The 17795-nt window shown below is 32.8% G+C and overlaps 1 protein-coding gene across 2 annotated transcripts in view; it reads right to left on the reverse strand.

Annotated features, from left to right (window-relative positions):
* The window catches only part of VPS50 (VPS50 subunit of EARP/GARPII complex), a 105811-nt gene that overhangs the window by 62554 nt on the left and 25462 nt on the right, over positions 1-17795 (reverse strand). The window contains exons 6-12 of one of the 2 annotated variants that reach the window (XM_006187033.3): positions 17453-17523; positions 16571-16688; positions 16454-16489; positions 15229-15311; positions 5791-5833; positions 4065-4163; positions 2519-2659 (exon numbers count right to left, since the gene is read on the reverse strand). In XM_006187033.3, the coding sequence (XP_006187095.1) occupies positions 2519-2659; positions 4065-4163; positions 5791-5833; positions 15229-15311; positions 16454-16489; positions 16571-16688; positions 17453-17523 (591 nt within the window). Of the gene's footprint in view, positions 1-2518; positions 2660-4064; positions 4164-5790; positions 5834-15228; positions 15312-16453; positions 16490-16570; positions 16689-17452; positions 17524-17795 lie in introns of those variants that run through there. The other variant, XM_032483991.1, reaches the window with a different exon arrangement.

The following is a 17795-nucleotide window of genomic DNA, read 5'->3' on the forward strand; positions in this document are numbered from 1 at the left end:
CAAGATGAAATCAAGAAAGATAAGTCCCTTGTGATCTGATACTTTAAATATACACAGCTACTTCAAAAGGTTATTTTATAGTCAGTTTTAGGAAAAAAGTAAAAAATTTCTTAAAAGGTATGGTAAGTATCTTAAGCACAAATTTTTGTTCGTAAAAATGTATAAGCTAAGTACAACTTTCAGCTTTGTATTATGTAAAAGTACAAAGGACTTTTTTAAGAAGCATGACCGTGCAGCAACATGGATGCTCCTGGACAATGTCATTCTAAGTGAACTAAGCCAGAAAGAGAAAGAAAAATACCATATGAGATCGCTCATATGTGGAATCTAAAAAACAAAAACAAAAACAAACAAACAAACAAAAACAAAGCGTAAATAAAGGACAGAAATAGACTCACAGACAGAGAATACAGACTTGTGGTTACCAGGGGGGTGGAGGGTGGGAAGGGATAGACTGGGATTTCAAAATTGTAGAACAGTCTACACTGTATAGCACAGGGAAATATACACAAAATGTTATGATAACTCACAGAGAAAAAAATGTGACAATGAGTGTGTATATGTCCATGAATAACTGAAAAATTGTGCTGAACACTGGAATTTGACACAACATTGTAAAATGATTATAAATCAATAAAAAATGTTAAAAAATAAATAAATAAATAAATAATTAAAAAAAAAAAAAAAAGAAGCATGACCACAAATATGTCTTTGACTTTTAATAGCATATAAAAGTTTAATGGTAACAAAATGCACTACAGGCATACACAAACATCAGATTTAACCAAAGTAAAAAGAGTGAAGAACAAAAGCCTAATTTGTTTAAAACGTTCATTTTAATTATTAAACATTATTTTCTGCTTTTAACAGAAAAATCACTAACTTGTAATAAACTGCTTTAACATTTAAATTACCTATTAGTGACAGCAACACTAATAGAATCAAAAAAAATTTGTTGTTTGGATATTTAATGTACAAATATACACTATCAACTTAAGCAAACATATGAATAAGAAAATAAACAATATATTTCAAAATCACTGAAATTTATCAAATGATGGCTGTTCTTAAAACTGGGTATTTAAAATGTAATTATGCAATTTTATCACACAAATAATCATAAAATTTATGAAACAGTCCTTATGATTTATGAAGTGAGTTTAAAAAGACATTTTTTAGCTATATTAACAACCATCCACTGTCATCATTAACTTAATCCTTAATCTATCATTATAATCACATCCTTCTGGAATATTGGAGCTCAAGTAAGAATATTTCTCCAGTTCCCAAGGGCCATATAACCTGCACTTTTGACAAACTCACTGAAGAATGAACATTAGCTTATTTTCACACTAATTCCTGGACATAAGTACAGCAGAGAATAGGTATCTACTTCCTGGAACTGTTGTTTTCTGAGTTGACATTAGAGACAACTCAAGAAAGTCTCTAGTGAGAGACACAGGACATTCTTGGGTTAGAATTAAAGAGACCAAGTTCAACAATAACTTCCATATTGTCAAATCAAGTGGTCAGTTCAATGATCTCACCTTATTCAGACTCTCAGAAACATCTGACATAGGTTTACAGTTGATTCTTCTGGAAACACTTCCTTCTGTAAATTGCTGTGACACCATCATTTCCTAGATTTCTTCCTACCCAGTTAGCTGCTCTTTCTGAGACTTTTCTGTTGGTCCCTCCTCCCCTACACAATCCCTGAATATTACAAAGCCTAAGGCCCTCCTGTCTTACCTACACCCTTTTCCCCAATTTTCTTATCCAGTGTCATGGCTTAAAACCCACTTAGATACTGAAGATCCCCAAATCTATAACTTTAGTTCTGTTCTCCTTATGCTTTTTATCCAACCTCCTTCTCAATAAGTCCACTTGAATGTTATTAGGCATCAACCAGAATTCATGATTTTCCACAGCAGACCAGTCTTCCTTGTAAAAGCAGACAACGCCACCATTCTCCCAGCTGTTCATCCTTCTCTTTTCCTCACACTCTACATCAATCCACCAGCAGAACAATTCTAAAACAGAACTCAACTCAGTTCACTTCCCATCTGTGGATTATATTATCTATAGACCTGTTTCTTTAAGAATGACATAGAAAAACTGGTTACAGAGGCTGACAGAAATAGAATTTATACACAAGAAAAAGACTGATTGAAAGTATATATGGTAAATCAACCAAGGTGATTGCTTAAAAGCACCATAAATGCTATCATAGAAGAGTTAAGAGCCTGAGGGAAAAGGGTAAAAGAAGCTGTAAGAGGGTAGAGTCCATTTAGAAGCAACTTCACAAGTCTGTACTATCTCATCAACCTTTACCATTTGTGTGACTGAATCTTCCAGTTTCTCTTTGAGGAAAAGAATAATACGGGAGAAAAAAAACTTTTGGCAAATATATTTGTTTTTACTTTAGCAGCATCTTCAAATAGCAGGTGCTAGGAAAAAAGGAATGTGAATTTAAAAACTAAATAAGATTCATATGAACAGTAATTAAGTTATAACATACTGTACAGAGGTCCTTGTACTGCAGCTTTTGGAATTTTGTGTCTGTGTTTCCCGCACATAGCTCCACATAACCGAGAACAACCTGAAACACGGTATTATGAATGGCTTGGGTGAAGTGCATATGAAGTTGATCCATTGCAGTCTATGGAAAGAAAAAACATACAACATAATCTCATATTAGTAAAATAACTGAATTTCAAGAGATTTGAAAAGCACAGGAAAAATCTTTACCAATGTTAGCAACAGAACAAAGATCACTATTATTCACAGAATTCTAATTGAAGTGTTATTTACAAATAACCCTTCAGATAATCACAACATCATACCACAGAAGATCAATCTGAATGGCAAATATTATTCTGTTGCTCTGTATTATGACTGGTACCCAACCTGCCCTTTCACAAATATGTTATGCATAATCACATCTTGGGATCCCCTGCCATCATTACCTTACATTGCTCAGGATTCTCAATGGTCACTGCAGAAGTCTTTCCTGACTATCCTATATAAATCAGTAATTTTCATCATTCTGTCCACCTACACTTATTTATTTCTTTAATGTCTGCCTCCCTAATTAGAAGGTAAGATACACAGGGGCCAATATCCAGGTGCCTGGAGCAATGCACACAGTAGGTGCAATAAATATTTAATGAGTGAAAAGAGTTCATCTAATGAAGGAAATTAGAAGTTATAATTGTATTTTCAAGCATTTTCAAACATGTCCCTCAAAATTATCAAGTGTCTTCCTTCTCGTATTTTGCCCTAAGTATAGCTTAAGATATAAAAATTAATAAAGTACAATAAACAATCAGATTTCCTTATTCATATTATAAAATGTAAATGGAGTTTAAATGGCTTGGTAAAGTCTTAAATTTCCTTCTAAAACAGGAGACTATTTAAGAGAAGTAAACATTTACTCTATCATGTTTAGATGTTCTATAAAAAAATGTATAATCCTGTACATGCAGAAGGTATAGTTAACTTTCAAACTATGACCATTACTTCAAGTTTTCCAAGGAACCCCTCAAGTAGTAAGAGTATGTAAAGCATGCATCATGGGAGTAGTGAGAACCTTCTAGGGATAACACGATCCTTTGAAAAATCTGATAAATGCAACAAACCTGTTTTACAACAAATGTACACACTGCACAAAAGTTCACATACTACTTTGAGGGAGTCATGCTAGGCCATCTAGGAACCATGAGGCTCCAAATTAAGAAGTTCTCATTCAGGACCAAGAGCTGAGGTTAAAGAGACTACAATCCTCTCCCACTGAATTATCTTATACTTTCTAAAACCTACATAAAATAGTGAAAATATTAAACCTTACAAGTCCCTCATAGTTCAAAACAAACTATAATATTTTAATCACATTACACACACTACGAGCCTATGTGAACAATGTTACTACTGTTAATATAACACAAAATTTGTTTGTTAAATGAAACTTTTTAAACACATTACATTGATAATATTCAAACTAAAGCAATCGTGAAGATCAAGAGATTCCAGATTAATAAAAAAGAAAACATCCTTTCAAAACTAACCTGTGTTTTCCCAAGAAGTCGATAAGCTTGTTGAACCTTAGTGTAATGATTAATATCAAAATTCTTACAGATTTTGGACAGAGCAACATCCAACTGTTCCTATGTAATTAAAAGAGGAGGCAAGAGGTGGTTAAGGAATTATGTTTTCAAGGTAATAAGAAGAAAATATTAAGACCAATGTCTTACTTTTAATCAATACCTAAACACATTTACTATCACACTGGATTTAACAGTCAAAAATAAATTTAAAGAAAAATATAAATAAATTATCATTCTTAACACAACTATACTCAAGTTTACTGCTGTTATTAATATGTGAGTTTTTTTTAAAAAACCATGCCTAGTGTTTCAAGGGACACAATTATAATAGCATTTAAAGGGATTTTGTTTCATTTTTACTTAACTCTATTTCCTCAAGCATCTGCTAAAATCTTACAATTATATAAACTGAATTTGCGTAACTATTGAAAAATAATAAAATAATTCCTCTGTAACCACTGAAAATTAATTCTCAACAAAACCACATTGACCTTAAAAGTATGTACCTCAAGGTGTATCATTTATATTTACTTTTTTAAATTTATTTTTTTAATAGAGGTACTAGGGATTGAACCCCAGACCTCATGCATACTAACCATGCACTCTACCACTGAGCTATACACATTCCCACCCTGTATCAATTACATTTAAATGTATCAACTTTGTTTATGGGTTTCTACTCCAATGATTTCATTTTAAAATAATAATTTTCTACCTAAGTACAAAATAATATTGAATATTAAGTAAAGAAAACCGAGGTTTCAAAAGAAAGCTCATTAAATATTCAGATAATTATTTACCAAAGAGATTTCCAAAGAGGCTATATTTATGTTTATCAAATAAATTGTCATTTTTACAATTAAGAAATAACGGCATTTATGATCAAAAACTTCTTTCACAAAAGGTCATTTGAAAGTCCAGCCTCAATTTTTATCAGTACTCTTATCAGGAAAATAATAGAGTGAAATACCAGAAGAAACCAAATAATTCTTACTAAATACATCAAAATGAACACCCTGCTTGCAAAGATTGACAAGGAAAGAGATGAACTCTGAATAAATGTTGGAGGAAAAGCAAGACTTTATGCTGATAATGACATATCTTTTCCTTTCCAGTTTCTACATTTTTGATGAACTATATGAGATATTATTATGAGGTTTAGGAACTTAAGTAATTATTCTTTTTTTTTAACATTTTTTATTGATTTATAATCATTTTACAATGTTGTGTCAGATTCCAGTGTTCAGCACAATTTTTCAGTCATTCATGGACATATACACACTCATTGTCACATTTTTTTCTCTGTGTTAAGTAATTATTCTTAAATGAATTATTCTTACATTCAGTAAATTAAAAAGAAGTAGTTAACAATTTAAAAATAATGAATACGTGGTAAGTATTCTGGCTATAATTTACATGAGAACATACTGATGACTAGAAGTTTTGGAATCTTTCTAGATATGGAAATAGTTTCAAGCTCTCTTTTCAGATCCCATAATTCTAAAAGTATTATTGAGAGTACAAGTAAATTAACATTAACTTGACCATGCACAGATATTCCAAATGAAAAGCACAGAGTATAGTGATCTAGAAACACTGGTTATAAAATCAAAGTGAAAACATAGGGTGCGTCTATGCTATTCAAAAACTTCTAAAAAGTCATTTAATTTATGATATAATCTCTTACCTCAATTTGTTCTAAAGTATCTTGCAGCTTTGAATTCAGTTCACTGTTAAATAAAACAGAGAATGAGGTGTATATATCTTTAAAAAAGACCAAGTGTTAAACAAATACATACTAGTTGAATAAATAATTAATAAATTGACAGATCAACAGTATGAGCAGTAAGTTGTACTGCTGATTCTACAGACAGTGCAATAAGGAAAGAAATATAAATAAAACGAAAAGAATTAAAAAGAAAGAAATATCGAGGAAGGACTTTAGAAAGGATAGAAATATTAATGAAATAGGGAATAGAAAAATCTAAAATATTTGCCATGGTGTGTGTAATGTAAACTACCTCTTGTAACTCCCCACAAAAATCTTCAGTAAAGCCTACATTGCTCAGAAAGAAAGAAAGAAAGAGAGAGAGAAAGAAAGAGAAGAGAAGAGAAGAGAAGAGAAGAGAAGAGAAGAGAAGAGAAAAGAGAAGAGAAGGATGGATTACTAGCAAAAACAGGATTGCAAGGGGAAAAAATCCTGAAGAATCTACAGATAAACTAAGAATTCAAAAATTAAATACTGATAGCAAGTTTTAGAAATAATAATGTAATACAGCTGAAAAGTAAAATGTCAAAAATAAAACTAAGCTCTATATAACAGGAACAAAGAATTAGACAATGAATTTTTTAAAATGACAATGCAAAAAAAAATAGCTGGGAACAAATCTAATAAAAAATATACAATACAAAATTAAGCTAAAATAAAGACTTAACAAAAGAGGTATATACCATGAAAACAAACTAAAACCTTCAATACAGTTGGTATCATTTCTCAACAAAATGATCTCCTAGAATAAAATGAATTGAAAATAGAAAAAAATGAATTGAAATTCCTGCAGGCTTTTTTAATGTAGAAACGGACAAGCTGCTTCTAAAATTTATCTGGAAACTCAAAGGGCTAAGACTCGTCAAGAATACTTTGAAGAACAATGTTGGAGAACTAAAATAGGTATAAAGTTATAGCAATAAGACACTGGTACCAACATATGGATACATAAAACTAATCAACAGAGCCAAGAAAGAACAAAGGTTAAAAGCCTTGAGAAGATTCTCAACAGAGGAGATATCCAATTGGCCAAAACACTCCAGTATGCAATCAGGAAATGCAAATTAAAACTACAATAAGACACCATAACAAATTTCTTAAAAAATTTCAAATGACATCAAAAAAATGTTGGCAAGGATGCAGAGTAAATGGAAGACTCAATTCAGTGCTGGAGGAAGGGGAAACTGACAATCTCACTGGAAACTAACATCTACTGAAACTCAACACATGCTAACTCTATGTCCCAGTATTCCTAGACATGGACCTATCAGAAATGCATACACAATCCTTAAAGTATTATTTGTAACAGGCAAAAACTTGAAAGAACCCAACTGTCTATGAACAATTAAATGGATTAATAAAGTGTTATGTATTTTACATGATGAAATACTATAGCAATGAGAATGCATCACCTGAATCTCAAAAACATAATACTGGACAGAAGAAGTCAGTTTAAAAAGTACATACTGTATGATTCCATTTACATAAAGTTCAAATAGGCAAAACTAACTGTAGTGACAGAAGCCAGAAAAGTGGTTAGTTACCGTGAGAGAATAATGATCGGAATAGGGCATGAAGGAAGTTTCCGGAGCACTAGAAATGTTCTATTTCTACTTCTGGGAGGTAATCACACTATTATGTTCACCTTGTAAAAATGTATTGAGTTATACACTTAAGATATGTAATTGAATCTGATTTTTTCCCCTTTAATTCTCCCTAGGTCAGTTTAAAAGAAACTGGTATTATTTGAATTGTAATATTCCATTACTAAAAAAGATCTGTGATACCTAACAAAATAAATAATATCATAGAAAAAAACATTTTAACAAAAGAACTTATGGCAAAAGTAAAATAAAACAGTAAGAACAAGTGAAAGATGCAGTTTAATACACCAAAAATATACAAGGTTTTGTAGTTTTTTAACAACTGTTATCTGGGAGTTTCAGGGAGTATTTTGAGTTTGGAAAAAAAGGAATGTATCTAAACTCATTCATTGGTGAGAGTAATGATTTCTTCAGGTTCTTAATAGAAAAAAATGGGCTTAGCTTTTATTTACAATATTATCATAAATCTAGATGTTTCTATTTCATCTACTTATGGTTAAAATGATTCTAGAGCCTATCCAGAATTAATGTAAATGTGGTAATGTAAATAGTATGTAGAAGATTCTACATACAAAATCTAGAAATCAAACATTTTGGTTTATTAAAAATGCTTTCAAAATCTAAACTGTAGTTTGATAACAGTTTACTACTAATTAAAAATACATACATAAAAATGTGATTAAGGAGTGGATATGTTAAATATACAGCCTTTAAAGAAACCCTCAGCCATCATTTAGAAACATGAATTCAAGTTATTTCAGTCCATTAACCAAAGTATATAAAAAGAACCTATTCACAAACATTTGGATTAAAAAGAAGCTACATTATGGTCAAAAAAACTACTAGTTCTAAGATGAAAGGCTAAAAGCTATTAAAGTCTATTTGCAAGTGAACAGAATGAATCAAACAATTTGGGGGTCATTTTTATAGTCACTACAGAAAATATTAAAGATAACATATCCATAAATAATTAAAAGTTTTCTTTTCAATAGCTGATCTAGGACATACACGCTGGCAAAGTAAGTCCTAGAAAGTTGCATATAAATCAAAATTTTGTACAAATTTGACCATAATGAAAGACAAGATGGTTCAGAGGTAATTAGCCTCTTAAAGTTCTTTCCCTGGTCTGTTATTAATGAGCCACGTGATTTAGGACAAGTCTCTTAATAGCCTTGGGCATTAGGTTCCTACACCAAAGCAGGCTGGATCTAAAGTGCTGCTTCTGGCTCTAAAGTTTCAAGATTCTATTATATACTGAACACCAGTTACCCAACTACCACATCTCTGTATATGATTCAATAGAGTGGTAAAAATTCTAGAATATACTTAAGCAAAATTTATACTTCTAAGTTTACACTGTATGTCCAAGGTCCCTGGAAACTCCAGTCAATTTAGATCAGAAGTCTATTCCAATGATTTCGATCTACTCACTGCTGGCAGATAATTTATCAACAGACCTCAGAGAAAACCTGATTTTCAAACACTTTGAAGCTAAACCAACAACCCTGAGGTACCATGAAGTGTCCACATGATCCTTCAAACCTCTTACAGACCATAAACAAACTCCTAAGGTCACTTTGGATCTACCCGGACCTCTGTCCTCTCTCTGTTCAGAAATCCCCAACCTAACCCAGAACATAACTGTTCATCACAGAGAAAGCCCACAGTCCATTACTAAGGATACTAAAAATGTTCAAATCATCTCCAAACTTTGTAAATTGTACTTCCAGAACAGAGATCAGGCTCAAGAGACAAATCTAGTCAACAGGGTATGTTTCTACACAAAGCTTTATTGGAACACAGCCACATGCCTTTGTTCACATATCGTTCAAGGCTGCTTTCAGTCTTGAAGGGCAGAGCCGAACAGCTGCACCTGAGAACTTACAGCCTGCGAAGTTTAAAGTATTTATCATCTGGCCCTTTAAAGACAAAGGCCCTGTGCCGACCCTGTGCTACAGTTCAGTAGAAGACATTTTAGTTGGTCAACCGAACAAAATTAAAAGAGGGATATTTATGTGTGTGTTTACAGTTGACTATTTTAACTAAAACTGTATAAATGTACTTCATTCACCCATTTCTGATTTAGAGCCAACATCTTTTCATTTGACTGGCTTTTTTAACTTCTTAGTCTCATTGAGCCAAATCACAAATAAATTATAATTTGAAGTTTCATTTTCTCAAAAGTGAAGCAGAAACTCAAAAACAAATGCAAAACAATCCGAATGTCAAATCACATTGCTACCTTATATCCCCCAATTTTTTGAGTTGTCTCATCTACAAAAAATTCAAAAGGAAATTTATTTTTAACATTATGATTTTTTTAATGCATTCAACTTACTTTTAAAATCTTGTTTCACTTCATTAGTTTATTTACTTAAACAAATAAATACAGTAAAAATAAACAAACAAACAAAGACAACTGGCAGAAAGAGGTTTAGGAAAAAATAGAATTAATTCTAGTAAGAATATAACTCAGATACTAGAGCAGAATAATAAAAATGGGCCTACTAGCCACAAGCTTCCACTGCGCATAATAGCTACAGACAGTCTAGTGTAGTTGTGGTTAAGAACAAGCTCTCCATTCCAACAGATCTAAGTTTAAATCTTGACTTTGCCAATTAGTTTACAAAGCATCAATGTCCTTATCCATAAGAGAGACAATAACAACACCTCCAGGGAATATTTTGTGATTTCTAAATAAGAAAAGGAAAGAAAAATGACAAGAACAGTGTTTGACACACAGTAAAGGCCAAAACTTTTAAAATATTATACTATAATCACTATCACCATCATCATGATTCAATTTTTAAATGCTGAAAAATCAAGCTTTAGTGAGAAAACCTTATTAAAATCTAATTTAGAATTATTGTATAGTCAGTGCTGCCTTAGCTAATAGAGTCCCACTTCTACTCTCACTCCTATAAATGTCAGTTATTTCCCACTCCTGCAGGGGCATGGGAAGTGAGCCATTCACAGCTTGAACATCTCTGATGGTCTTTTGTTTGTGTATTCTGTGCTCTTAACTGGCGTATTATCCCCCATTCCTGCCTATTAATTGCCTGTTATTACAAACTCCTAGAGAACAAGTAAATTTCAAAAGCTCTTGGTATACCAAGCAACTCAGCGGCTCACGCAGCGAAGCCTTAAACAATACTCCATTCTTGTCTCAGCATCTAGGAGTCAAAGTCTGACACAGAAGACTTTTCTAGACTGGTGAAATTTTAGAACATCAAGGAAACAAAAAAGAAAAATCCTAAAAATTTCTAAAGGAAAGACACCACTTATGGTGGAATGAGAACAAGAATAGCATCAGACTCGGTCCAATGACACAGGAGGCCAAAATAGACAGCTGAGGAACACCTTCCATCTTCTATGAAAAAAAAATTATTTAGTACATACACGGTTGAAAAAAAATTAAATCATTTCAAAATCTGAAAATTTACCCCCCATGCACGCCATGTCAAAAAGTTTCAAGGCAGTAACTAACAAATCAGGACAAAGGAATATACAAAAAAGGAACATTATAAAGAAATGACAGTAGCTGAGAAGAACCTAAAAAAGTGAAAAATGATGAAGAGAAATTAAAAAAAATACTAATGGATTCTGATTTTCATTTAGAGACAAAGGATTATTTTTCCTTTTTTTTAATATGTCAAATCACTCTACTTAGTTCTGCAGATAATATTTACATAATCAGAATAATAAATATGACTTCTGTTAGGTTACTTCTAAAAAAATTAACCTATCAGAAAGAACAGAGAAGATTTAATTATAGTTCTGAAAAGAATATAGATGTTATAAACTTGACCAAGTGAAAATAACAGTCTCGCTAACAAAACCTGGAAGATGGAGAAAGGAAGAGAAGTAAAAAGAAGTATATCAAAGTCCTAACTCATTGATTTTTATTATGGGGAGTAAACAACTAGAGCATCAACAACTATCTACAGTGATCAGTCAGGATAAAGATACTGTAGTGTGGTATTTTAAATTACAATGAAATCTACTAGGAAAAAATTAATAAGCTGTAAAAGCGGTTTATTCCAGGGAGTAGGAAAGGAAATGGTGAGTGGGGCAGAAAAAAAAACTTCCACGTTTTGTTTAAGACTCTTTTGTTCAAATACTGTGTTTTGTGTAGATTTTACTTTACAATATTTTTAAATGGCACTGTGTGGGGGGAAGGAGGCAGTGGAAAACGAGATAAAAGATAAGGAATGCAGACGGTGTCAGAAATGGCGCCATGGCCGAACAGCACGGTATCAGTAACTCAGCCCAAGCAGAAGGAGCAACAGGGACTCCAGATCAACACATGGGTCCAGCTAAGAGGGCCTGGCGATCCTGCAGAAACACTCCTTGCTCAACACTACTCCAGGCAGGGCTGCTGGGTTCCCCTGGTGTGAGTCTAAAGAGAAAGAGAGCAGGCACAGCTTGCTAGAAAGGAATTAAGGTCAACAGGGGAAGGATAGTCCCTGGTACCGCTATACTTGTACCTAAAAGCTGTGCTCACTGCTCTATGACGAAGAAGATCTACAACCTATAATTTCCATTCAACTGTCAAAATCACCTTCTGAGAAAAAAATAACAGGATATTTTAAAGGTTATGAGAAATTAAATACCTGTGTCTATGTTAAAGCACAGTATTCAACCCACTAGTTCAGACGGTATGCAAACTTTTCGGTGCATAATCCAGCATGCTCTCAGGTTCAATCAAGTAGTTTCTTTCAAATGAAATTAAAAAATAATAAAGCAGTTTTGACTTTTAAAAATAACTTTTCTTGAAACTAATTTAGATAAATTTTAAGTGAAAAAGAAATTAAATGCTTCATTGGATGTACTTTAACATAAACACACTCTGATTCTTACTCTCAGTAAATCCCAACTATAGGACTCTATCAATCAACTCAAGAAAGGTGAAATAATGCAAAAATGTTCCCTGTCAGTTATAAAAGTGAACAAAACTGATGTTACAGTAAAGATGCTGAAATACAGCACATCTCAAGGAAGATACAAGGTACTTGAAGAGGTACCAGTTTTCTTTCATTTTTCAATCAAGTGAACAATCCTGTGTTCTCCCAAACAGGAGCAAACAGATGAAGTAAGAAAGAGGTGAAGGGAAAAGGGAGTTAGGTCAGGCAGGACGAATGGTGGCTTACAAAGGAAACTGCTGTCCATGGGGGTGAAGAAATCGCTGGTGGAGGGACTGTCATCACCACCAAGCAATTCCAACTAACAGCTCTGCTCTCTGAGCCACCCCGCCTAGTTACTAAATCGTGAAGTTAAAAACACAACTCTAACAGATTTCCCAGGAAGCCTAAGATAAAATCCCATTACAATGAATTCCTTGGGACATTTTTTTTAACCTATTTTCATGTGTGTATTCTTTGCATGTATTTTTACCTCTTTTCAGAAAATAAAACAAACTTTTCTCTTTATTGTATGCATGACTCAAATATGTAAACATAGCATGCCTCTTATATACTGTATGACCTAAAATAAAACAATAATTAATTTAAATCATTATTGCAGATCTTTCCCATTTCAAAACTTCTCACCAGGTCAGATAACTATAGTCACACTTCCTCCACATACCACTATATACATAAAAATTAAAAAGTGCTAGGAAGGCAACTTATGCTAACTTGAAAAAGCCTAAATAAGAATTTCTTTCAAAATAATTTTTATAATTAACTCTCATCAAATTAGATATTTACTTTAGCAAAGCTATAATAAAAATTTTAATTAATGGAAATAATAAAGTATCAACTCATGTCACCTGCTGCCTCAATTTTCAACCACCAAATTTCCAGACTCATTCTTCCCTATTACAATAGAATGGTGTCCTTTTCAAAGTCAATCTCTGCTATTATCACTACAAAACCTTAATTTATTATTATGTTCTCTATTTTATTATGTACTCTTTCCCATCGATTTTCAAACATTCAGGTTTCTCCCCCTCAATTCCACTTCTCTCTTCATAAAATTTCCTCATCCTGCACTTACACATCAAACAAATCTGTCCTCAAGAAGGTCAACTTTGATTTCTGTGTTGCTATAAATACAATGGACATTTTTGGTCTTAATCATTTTGCTTGGCATCTCTGCAACAAAGACTTCACCATGATACCAGTAATCTCATATCCACAACCCCTCATATCTTAGTTTAGCTAACTCCTCCCGAAGGGCCTCCTTAGTATTGGCCCCCTAAGGAGAATTAGATCCCAATGCTTCCACTGTATGCTCAACTTCCTCCTCTCTAAAGCCCTCTCCCACTTGTGCCTACTCCAGCCCGAGTCCATCTTGATAGACTATGCACTATAGAAAACCATGGATTATACTGATTGCATTACATACAGCTCATCACTGTACAGCCAATTCCAAAGCAAAGCACTCGACATATAATAAACACTTAGTAAATGCATAACTCCCCAAATTATTTTCAGCCAATCATAAATAAGCTTTTCTCATTCAACAGATTTATCACCACAAAATGAACTAAATCAGCACTATGTTTCTTCCAGATCCAGAAGGCCTGGCTAGAAATTTTCAAATAGATTCAACACACTAGAGCTAATTCTCTATTCTCTCAACCTATTAAGTATAAATGACACAATCATGTTTTTAACAGTGACGGTTAATCACTATCAAAATGGATAAAACCAAAATATCACTGGTACTACCCAACTATGTGTTCCTAATCAAATAAAAAGTGTTTTGCTTCAATGTGCATGATCCTAATGGAAAAAAATTCCATCCCCAGGGGAAAAATATCTAGCCCTTATCCTATACCAGCAGAGACCTACGATGTGAGAGCACAGACTTAAAGCACAACTTAAGCACAACTTAAAGAACAAGTTTCATTCAAAACTATTATTACTGTTTCACTCTATCATAATTCTTTTATTTTTCAGATACTAGCAATCAACATCTACACCATCAGTGCATCCTGCTTACCGACCATACAGGAGAGACTATGGGGCTACATTCTGGGATAAGTAGGAATTTAATATGAAACTGCGTTTACTTGGCAAGTTCACTATTTTACTTAGTTTGTATGATTATTTTTGATGGTTTTAGAGGAACGATGGATATTACACCAGGATTAGAGCCACCCCAAGGTACTGTTACCACTAATGCAAAACCTTCATTTTAAGCAGACCAAAATTCATTAATAGAAATTAGACCTAAGAGCAAAGGATGCAGCAACTATTTTTACATTGTAAGTTTTATAAATACTTAAACAAAAGATACAACACATTAAAGCACAATCACTTAAACATTACAAAGATGACTGTTACAGAAAGTGAAATCACATTTAAATTTTCCAAAAGAATCCTTATCATGATGAGCCAAACAGTTGAACCATCTGGATCTGAAAAACAAACTGCAACAGCACTCTCAATATTTATAAGCTGGGCAAAGTTAAGGCAGAAGAATTCCCAAGAGTTGCAATGGAGACAAGAACAGATGAACTTATTCTCAACTATTCTATAAAAATGAAATCAGTAAGACTGGGAAAAAATATGGAAAAAAGTTTCAATGAGGTGACAGGAAGCAGGATTAAAAAGTATCCAATCATTCATACCTTATAAAAATTATTATTTATAATTTTATTGTACTGTCCATTTACAAACAAGAACGCCAAGCTAGAACACAGCACTTAACATTAACTTGCAATGTTTGTTAACATTGTACGTTACACAACTCCTATATAAAAACTGACAAAAGAGTCTGCTTTAAAAGTTGTACATGACCTTACCTTATACAACTGTAATGTTTAAAAGTGCTGGCAGCTTTCTGACATTCCAGGCACAGCTGAATAGCTCCTGGGTAGTCTTCCTCCTTAAGACAGCAACGACAGAAGTCATTAAACTGGACACATTTTTATTAAAGCCCCTGAGAAAGATAAATCTCTGTTCATACTCTATCCAAAAGTTACAGTACCAGAAAATTTTAATTCCTCTCAAATGAGGAGTATAATGTCAACAGTAAGATAAATAAAATATAACGAAGCAACTAGCTCCCAGCCTAAAATGTATGCACAGAAAAAAACACTCTGTTCTCTTAAATACACAGTAATAGCCCTCTGAGACCATAACATGTGGATAAAGCCTATTAAAAGTGTAAGCTGCTTCAGAGGGAAGGAGTTCTCTAACTGTTAAGCTATCTTCTTCCAGTTGTGTTTATATAAAATGTTCCAAAACAGTATGCATTCTACTTGTAATCAACATTCAACAGTTCTACCACCAAGAAATCCATAAATATTCTTAAACAAATAAGTTGGGGAAAAGTGAAATATTCATTAATAGCCTCACAATATTTTTATCACCCAAACAGTAATTTGATGCCAAATGAATTTTCCATATGGAATTCTCAAATCCTAGTTTAGCAGTAATAGTTTAGAAGTAATGAGTGATTATATAGAAAACCATCAAAAAATGTTCCTTAAGTCTGTATCTAAATTCAACAAAGGCAATTCAAACCACAGATGCTGAGATGATGACAAAGTACCTACCCGAAGGTGCTCCAGAATTATGGGGAAACACACATAATACCTTAGGCTTCGGTGAATCTTATAACAGAAGTATGTAAAGAATGCCAAGAAAGCATCAAAGAGAAAACAGATGGCTCACTCAGGAAGTCAACTTGTCTATGAGACACCAAGCATAACTAATATATGACATATTCCTCAAATCACTACTTTGTTAGATACAAAAGATAATTTCATTGCTGTTTGGGCGCAGATATAATCAAAAGATACTGAAGTTTCCCACATTGCTACAAACCGAACACTTTCCCCAAGAAATTTTTCTCAATGAAATATGTCAATAGAAAAATGCTCCAGAGCAAGTTCCTTTACATGTGTAAAAATGTTCTTTGTACCATACACTGATTTGGGAAAAATGCACATCTGAATTTTTTTCATAATAATTCTCCATTTAATATCATTAGGGTCACCAAATTTCCAAGCCTTGTTAACTTACCTCCAGCATTTCACTTAAGCGAACATCTGTTCTTTGCTGAAAACACAAAAATCAAAGGTAAAATCTGCTTCAATCATAAAATTAAACTTTAATTTTTAAAAAGTAACCCATATATACCAATGTTTTTATAGTTCTCAGAGATTTCAGAAGTCCAATCAGCAACTGACGTTTCCTTTGATTGGCAAGAAGGCCTAAACTAGCCTGAGTAAAACCTTCCTTTGCAATATTCAAATGTCTGCAAAAGTGAACAATAAACAGTTAAATTTTTCTAATATAAAAGAACACTATCCAACCAGAACAATTAGGCAATTAATAAGACACTATCCTGAATTACTCTTAAAATTAAGGATTATGAGCACTATTTAACAAATTTATTCAACAGCTCAATCTAAACCAGCATAACCTGAAGCAAGGTGGGTGGACTGGTACCAATCCTCAAACTGTTAGTGGTCCGTCACAAGAAAGTACAGAAATTGACAATAAGCATTTAAAACATGTAAAGCAAAAGCTGACAAGATAATTTTATGCTTGATGAACTTAATAACAAAAAAAGTTTTTTACCACGCAGAGCAAAAGTTAACATGATAATTTTATGCTTGATGAGTCTGATAATGAAAAATACAAGACTGTGTTTTGTATGTGTTTGGTTGGTTTTTTAAAAATTCACTTTCCTTGTAATTTCTTTTTATTGCATTTTATAAAAATAATAGTCTGTAACAAGTTGGAGATTTAAAAAAAAAGACAGGTCCTTCACCACAGTTTGAGAAGCACTGATGCAATACAAAAAAACAGTATTATTTTTATCCCCTAACTAGATTTGCGGACATTTCCCACATACCTTCTTAGGGCAGTTTTTAGATCATAATATAAATTCAGTCAATGAATGGTATTGTAGAAACTACAGCCATAATAATAAAAGAAAAATCAATATTCAATGATAATTTCCCAGTTTTGCTCAAATGTTATTCAGCTTAAAGAATAAAACATCAAATGCAATACCTCCTCCCGTTTGTGCAGATAACGGCAGCTAACTGAAGACCCGTCTGTAATGAGGTAACTCTTTCAAGTTCCTATGGAAAGATTCGGTGTAAGTTACTGTTTGAAGCATTTTATTTTTCTTTCTTATTGGTGTAGTTCTCTAACAAAAACTTTAGTGGGTTTCAAAGAAAAGACTGCTTGGAAAACAAAGTAGCAACAAGAATACCTGAACTTGAATACTGTTGGTGTATTTTTCACAAAATTATTTTAAATAACTACTTTCAATGATTTTCATAAAAGCATGTAACAAAATATTCAGGCAGTATTGCTTGTGAAAAAAATCTAGACCCAACTTCTTTTAGAT

This window comes from Camelus ferus, chromosome 7 (assembly GCF_009834535.1).
Source record: "Camelus ferus isolate YT-003-E chromosome 7, BCGSAC_Cfer_1.0, whole genome shotgun sequence".
NCBI lineage: Eukaryota > Metazoa > Chordata > Mammalia > Artiodactyla > Camelidae > Camelus > Camelus ferus.